The sequence below is a fragment of the Gavialis gangeticus genome, unplaced genomic scaffold (genome assembly GCF_001723915.1).
Source record: "Gavialis gangeticus isolate Ggan-Ray unplaced genomic scaffold, GavGan_comp1, whole genome shotgun sequence".
Lineage (NCBI taxonomy): Eukaryota > Metazoa > Chordata > Crocodylia > Gavialidae > Gavialis > Gavialis gangeticus.
In genome coordinates, this window is record NW_017729018.1 from 12,050,098 (window position 1) to 12,056,751 (window position 6,654).

The 6,654-nt window shown below is 66.9% G+C and overlaps 1 protein-coding gene across 1 annotated transcript in view; it reads right to left on the bottom strand.

Moving 5' to 3' along the window:
• The window catches only part of ABCA7 (ATP binding cassette subfamily A member 7), a 47,583-nt gene that overhangs the window by 14,484 nt on the left and 26,445 nt on the right, over nucleotides 1–6,654 (bottom strand). The window contains exons 22-38 of the mRNA XM_019513158.1: nucleotides 6,489–6,537; nucleotides 6,050–6,171; nucleotides 5,273–5,722; nucleotides 4,906–5,030; nucleotides 4,719–4,817; nucleotides 4,012–4,207; nucleotides 3,713–3,807; nucleotides 3,322–3,354; nucleotides 2,941–3,046; nucleotides 2,408–2,482; nucleotides 2,042–2,211; nucleotides 1,746–1,923; nucleotides 1,407–1,522; nucleotides 1,148–1,292; nucleotides 821–944; nucleotides 581–710; nucleotides 117–237 (exon numbers count right to left, since the gene is read on the bottom strand). Coding sequence (XP_019368703.1) covers nucleotides 117–237; nucleotides 581–710; nucleotides 821–944; nucleotides 1,148–1,292; nucleotides 1,407–1,522; nucleotides 1,746–1,923; nucleotides 2,042–2,211; nucleotides 2,408–2,482; nucleotides 2,941–3,046; nucleotides 3,322–3,354; nucleotides 3,713–3,807; nucleotides 4,012–4,207; nucleotides 4,719–4,817; nucleotides 4,906–5,030; nucleotides 5,273–5,722; nucleotides 6,050–6,171; nucleotides 6,489–6,537 — 2,334 coding nt within the window. The remainder of the gene's footprint in view (nucleotides 1–116; nucleotides 238–580; nucleotides 711–820; nucleotides 945–1,147; nucleotides 1,293–1,406; nucleotides 1,523–1,745; nucleotides 1,924–2,041; nucleotides 2,212–2,407; nucleotides 2,483–2,940; nucleotides 3,047–3,321; nucleotides 3,355–3,712; nucleotides 3,808–4,011; nucleotides 4,208–4,718; nucleotides 4,818–4,905; nucleotides 5,031–5,272; nucleotides 5,723–6,049; nucleotides 6,172–6,488; nucleotides 6,538–6,654) is intronic.

Genomic DNA, 6,654 nt, shown 5'->3' on the forward strand with positions numbered 1-6,654 from the left:
CCCCCGGAGCTGGAGCTGGAGCAGGAGGAGACTGGCATAGGTCCTGAGTCACACGCACAGCACAAGGGACAGCTGCTTGCAGCCTGGGAGAGAGGGGCTGGGGCAGAGACCCTCACCTTGGTCAGGTTCTCCAGCACCAGGACGTCGCCCTGCCGCGCGCCGCTCAGCACCTTCTCCCGCTCCCTGGCCACATCCTCATCCTCCTCGCCCACAGCGGGTAGCTTGATGGCAAAGGGCCTGCCCGGAACGAGGGGCAAAGGGAGACGATCAAACTATCCGGCCAAGGAAAAGACACCCCGAGAGAGCAGCTACCCTGGGACGGTCGCTGCGTGCGGCTCGCGCCTGTGATGGAGGCTGTGGAAATGCCGCCCCCGGAGCCTCACGCTGGGCAACGACGCGCCAGCCAGAGCCCCACGGAGGGGGCAGCTCCCGGGGCACGGAGGCGGCTTCCTACACACCCCCGCTGCTGTCCAAGCGGCATCAGCCAGGCAGCCGTGCCACAGAGGACGGACGGACGGAGACGCGCAGCCGGGCTCCGCAGCCAAAGGTCCTCGGCCCCACGCGCGGGGCGAGTTCCCACCTGAGCGTGAGGAAGAAGCTGTGCTGCAACAGGAGGGTGAAGAGGAAGAAGACGATGCCCTGCAGGGCCATGGCGAACATGTTCTTCCCGGCCAGGTCCCAGCACAGCGGGGACACGAACCGCTGGTCTCCTAACGAGGAAAGGGGCCGGGGCGTGACCGAGGGGGGCAGGTGCGGAGCGAAGCCCCTGGCGAGGGGGGCTGGGATTTCCAGGCGGCACCCGGTCCCTCCGGCAACTCACCAAAGCGCTCAAAGGCGTCTGCCATAGCCTGGTTCTTCACCATGTCGATGAGGCCTCGGCCCAGGCAGAAGTGGGGGAAGACGAGGAAGACCTTCTTCAGGACGCGGTTGATGTCGTTCAGCTTCTGCCCACGGGACACGACAGGCAGGGGGTGAGGGGAAGTCCCGGGACCGGCAGCAGGGCACGGGCCCCGCCGTCCCCCCCTTCTCCCATACAAGGGACCCTGAGCCCCCAAGGTGTCTGCTTGACACCTCCTTGGGGTCCCCCCCTCGGTCAGCCCCGCCAGCTGGGCTGAAGCCCCCTCCCCAACCCTGCCCCGGAGCCCACTTGGTCGGTGAAGAGCTCCAGCACGAAGGTGGCCATGCTGCCGTTGATGCCAATGAAGAGGTTGATGCAGGTCAGGGCCACGTAGGCTGTGCTGGGGACGCTGAAGAGGAAGGAGGCCGGGTACATCAGCGGCGTGATGGACCAGCTGGGGCAAGGCAGAGAACCTGGAGATGAAGCCGGCCCGAGGGCCCCCACCAGACCCAGGGCAAGAGGCGCGCTGATCCCCCATCTCCCCCGAATCTGTCCCCCCGGCCCTCACCCATAGAGCAGCAGCAGCAGCACCAGGGAGGGCAGGTTGTCCGCGGACACATAGGACTTCTGCTGGAAGCCGAGGAAGATGAGGACGACCAGCGCGGCGGGCACCAGGTAGTTGCACTGCGGAGGAGGCAGGGGCTGGGACGCGGGCTGCGGGGTACGCGGGGCTCGCACACCCCAGCACCTGCCCCCACGGCGATCGGCACGACCCCCCGGAGCTGCCACCAAGAAAGACCCCCCCCCAAGGGATTCTGTGCTCCATCCTGCTCCTGCCCCCCCATGCCTTGGCCCCTGGGGACCCCCACCCTCCTTGGCCTCCTTGTCAGCCCCCCCAGCCCCGCACCATGTCCCAGGCAAAGTTGCCCAGCCAGTAGACGCCGGGCGTCATGCCGCTGACGAACTGCAGGTGCTTGGCCTGGCTGACTCGCTCCTCGATGAGGAAGAGGACGAAGCTGGCGGGGACGAAGGACATGGCAAACATCACGCAGATGGAGACCAGCACGTCCACCGACGTTGCCATCCTGCCGGGCACGGGGGAGACAACCATGAGCGGGCCAGGCTGGCAGAGACCCCCAGGACCCTGCCCAGCCCACCCCCAGCTAGGCAGAGACCCCATCTTTTCTGGCTCCCCCTACTCACAGGGCAGCCTCCGAGAGCTGCTCCTTGGTGAAGTTGAGGGGGTGGTTGATGGCCGTGATGCCGTAGCGCGTGGGGTTGGCGCCCGGGGGCAGGCTGGCGCGCAGCAGCCCATTGTTCACCACGTTGAGGAAGGACACCATGGCGTGCCAGCCCTTGTTGTTGAACCACACCTGCAAGCACAGTGCTCGGGGCTGGGCACGCTCCCGCCGGCCCCCCGCAATCCCAGCCCAGCACCTGCCATGGCACAGCGGGAATGCGACCCGGAGGCCCGGGCTGCCCGCAGCCCCGGCGGCTGCACGTGAGCTCCCGCTCCCCTCGCAGACCTAGGAACCAGCCTGGGAGCCCCGGCACGGCGCCAGCACTGACCTTGACATTATCGCGCGTGTCCAGCCCCGCAATGAAGTTGCTCAGGTTTCCCAGCAGCCTGTCCAGGGGGCTGCCCTGTGGGGGGGCAAAGAGCAATTGGGAGTGGGCCAGTCAGACATCCTTACGCTGGTGTAAAGAGGAGCAGACAGACAGAACAGCTCCCTACCCAGCAGACTTGCCCCCGAAGGACTACAGCTTCCCCAGGGTAGGTGTTGTCTGTCTGCCCCCACCCCGGGATAGCGGCTTGCTAAAGGCAAATGGGCTATTCCTGCTTCTCTGCAAGTCCTGGAGGAGAGATGTGGGTCCAGCTGCCTGCAGCTACCCTGGGACAAGTGTATGCGTGTCCGGTCCTGATCCAGTGCAACGGGCATGGAGGTGTAAAACCAGTGGCAGCTGCACTGTGCTAGGTGCCTGTTTGTCCAGGTCCTGAGTCCTTCCACTGACCCCCCGCTGTGGGTGTCCAGCATGTCCTGATCAGATCTAGTGTCACAAGGCACCTGCCCTGCTCCAGCCCCCTGCCCGCCCGGCGGTACCTCGGTGACATTCAGCACCGCCCGGATCTCCCGCACGGCGTCGGTCACCTCCTCTGCTGACAGCAGGCCCTGCAGGCTACGGGCCCCCAGCGAGATGCCACCATACCTGGGGGGGGCACAGGAAGGGTCATGGATGTGGAGCCAGGCCCCACGGGCACCCGTACCCCATCCCCCTCGGCACTGCAGCACGACAGGACCACTGGAGCACCCGGATGCCAAGGTGATGGGCGTCCTAATGAAGCATGGGTCTAAACCCAGAGACGGGCCGTGCTGCTACCTTCCCCTGCAGATTCCCCTTGAGCTTCAAACCGAGCTGCCATCCCCGCAGCCGGGCATCCTGGTCCCCAGTCTCAGGGCACCAGGTCTCTCCCAGCTTCTTACCTCTGCTCATTGACCCACTTCTTGCTTCGCAGCCTGCAAGGAACAAGAGGAGAATCACTACGGAGGCGTTAAAAGAGCGAGCGTGACTGTGCGTCCGTCCGCTGGCCCAGGGATCCCAGACCACCCCTCCTCTCCCAGGAGGCAGGCAGGGCTGTGGGGCCAGGATACCCCTGGAGCAATGGCCTCAAGCTGCAGCAGAAGAAACTGAGGTTGGAAATGCCCGGCTAGGAGGGCAGCCAAGCGTTGGGACGGGCTGCCCAGAGAGCCCGGGGAATCGCCATCCTGGCAGCTGCCAAGAGTCCTGGCTGGGAGGGTGACTGGACCAGATGCTCCCGGGGCAGAGGAGGGGGTCCCTTCCAGCCCGGCTCCGCTGCAGCCCCTCAGCGCTCACCCCTGGCGGATGATCTTGGGGTAGGTTTTCACCAGGTAGTCGGAGATGTTCCTCCCCGTGAGGTTCTGCAGGATGTCGCCGGTGCCTCGCTGCACCTGATGGGGAGCAGGGGGGGCTATGGCATCACCCCAGGCAGAGCTAAGCACAGCCCCCAGCTGGTACTGAGCCGGGGGGGTGCTGCCCAGTCCGTCCCATGCCATCCCAAGCCCGCGTCCAGATCCAGCCAGCCCACAGCCGCTTTCATTCACGCTCCAGCTGCCCCTTCTGGCCCCGATCCCTGCCCCAGGGCAGGGGGTTACCTGTGGAGGGGGCAGCCCCCCAGCTGCTTCGGGACACTCAGGCAGCATCTTGCGGGACTGCGGGGAGCTGCACTTGCAGGGCGGGGAGGGATCATCCGGCGTCCAGTTCCCGCTTTGGAAAGCCTCCACCAGGGCTGGGGGCACCGCGGGGGTGCGGAAACCTTCTCCTTGCAGTGCTGGCGGGCACGGCTCCCTCCTGCCCCCACGGGTCGAGCCAAGAGGGGGGAGAAGAGAAGAGAAAGCCCCTGGCCATTAGCTCTCTGTGACTGCCGGGTGCTGGAGGAGACCCCAGCCACAGCGCTGGGAAGGGCTGGTAGATCCCTGCTATGGGGGGGGTGGTGACCAGGTTGCAAGAGGGGCAATGACCTGGTACCCCCAGTCCAGGGCTGATGAGATGGGAAGGGGCAGAGATGGGAGAGCATCACCCAGGCAGCGGGGGCTGTGGGGAGGACGGCTCTTGGGCCGAGGATTGATGAGAAGGGGGACAGAGGCAGACGGGTAACGCGGGGTAACGCTGCAGGGAGAAGGCTCCTTCTGCCAGACGGCCCCATCCCCGGGAGATCCCCGGCTGGGAGCCCACCACAACAGCCCACTGGCACTGGGCAGGGTCAAGGGCAAATGCCTCTAGGTGCCAGGACCCCGCGTGCGGCTGCCTTCCCCCACGGGGGCTCGGACGCACCGCCCAAGGTTGCAGGGGGGGCACTCACGGCTCCGACGCGTCCTTCATGCACTTGGTCCCAAAGCCCGGCTCGGCCAGGAGGGCTCCCAGGAGACGCACGGAGTCAGGGTCACCCGGGGCATCGTCGCTGGGGCCAACGGAGAGAGGGGTGGGGAATGACGCCCGCCCGAGAGGCTGGCCTGGGCCGGCCGCCCGCTCTGCCCCAGTCAGCCTACCTGAAGAAGGTGAACTGCTGCTCGTACATCCAGGGCTCGAGGCGCAGCGGGGGGTACTCCCCGAAAGGCGGCACCAGCAGGCTGAAGAGGAGGGCCACGCACACAAAGACGGCCGGCAGGATGATCTGCGAGCGGGGCGGGGGTTACAGTGGGCATGGCGGGGGGACGGGACCCTGCATCCAGAGGGAGTGGGAGTGCACCATGGGGCCCGGGGGGCAGCTGCTTCTCCAGGGCCCCGAAAATCCTCTCCACCCCCCACTGCCAAAAGCTGGGTCGGCTGGGACCACTCCGATGGGGGCATGCCCCCATTCACGTGCTTCCGCCGGCCACATCTCCAGGCAAGGGAAGTGGTGGGGGCCGGCGGTACCTGTGCCAAGAAGCCGCGGGTGCTGCGGCGGGCGTAGAGCAGCCTCTTGAGGAAGAGGGCGCGGAGCTGCTGGCGGGTGAGGGCCCAGCCCGTGAGCCGGCAGGAGCCTGTGTCCTCTGGGCCCCGCAGGGCGTCCGTCTCCTGGGGCTCCTCCGCTGCAGGGGGAGGAGAGACCAGTCCTTTCCGCCCTGCCGCAGGCACCTGGCACAGCCGAGGGCCAGGCAGCCCCTCGGGGAGGGCTGCCCCATGCGCGGGGGCTGCGTGGGAGAGGGGCCATGCTCTCAGCACACGGGCAGGGGTGGGAGCAGGGGTGCCGGCAGGTCCCTGACAGATATGTGCCATCAGGCTGGCTCCAAAGAGACCCCAGGAGCCAGACTGAGCCCGCGTGGGGCTGGGCTCCAAGCAGGGGGGAGCAAAGGCAGGTCTGGGGCCCTCCCGTGCCCTGGCCGCCTACCTTTCCTGGGTCCTTTGACTCAATGCAAAGAGAGAGGGAAAGAGAAGTAATTAGAGCTGGCTGAGCCCCGGGGGCGCTGGGAGGCAGAGCCCACTGCGTCTGCACTGCAAAACCAGTGCCGCCCGGAGCTGGCACCAGTTGAGCCCAGCGGGCACCAAGCCTCGTGGCTCCGGGCTGGCTGGATCAGCCACAGGGCACTGGCCCGATCCTAGCCCACGGGGCACCGCAGGTACCCGTAAGCCCCACGCTGGGCATGGGGTTGGGGAGGGGCTCAGGCGTTCCCCCCATGCCCCGGCCCAGCCCGGCAGGTGGGTGCCAGGTCAGCCCCACAGGCTCTTACCCAGATCAGCCCCTGCTGCCTCCAGGTCCCCGTCTTCACTCAGCGCCCGGAGGGTGTCGGCCGAGGCAGGGGTGGCTCTCACGCGCCGGGGGGCTCCTGAGGGGCCTGCGTGCAGACGGACAAGGCTGAGGCTGCGGGCAGGAGACGCAGCAGGGCAGGGATGCAGCAGCCTCCTCGCCCGTCCTCCCCCCGCCCGCCACCCCAGCGGTCCTGGAGGGGCAGGGAGATGGATGTGAAGCCTCGTGATCCAGCCTGGAGCAAACCAACCCCTACGTGGGACACGTGCCTTCGAGCCAGGGCTGGGACGCTCCGCCTGAAGCCCCTTGCCTGGAGCAGGAGCTCCCTGAGCAGGTCCCTTATCCCCTCCATAGTCCAGGCCCAAAGCCTTTCCCGCGGAGGGGGAAGGGAGAGCAGGGCATTACCTGACCCGCTGGTGTCAGCGCCAGTGTCCTCAGCCACCTTCAGAAAGATCTGCAGGGGTGGGGAAAGGGATGGAGAGAGATGTGCGTGCAAATAGCACACACGTGCACGCACACATGCATGCACATGCACACACACCCTGAGACTCAATGCCTCATGGCTGGGGGG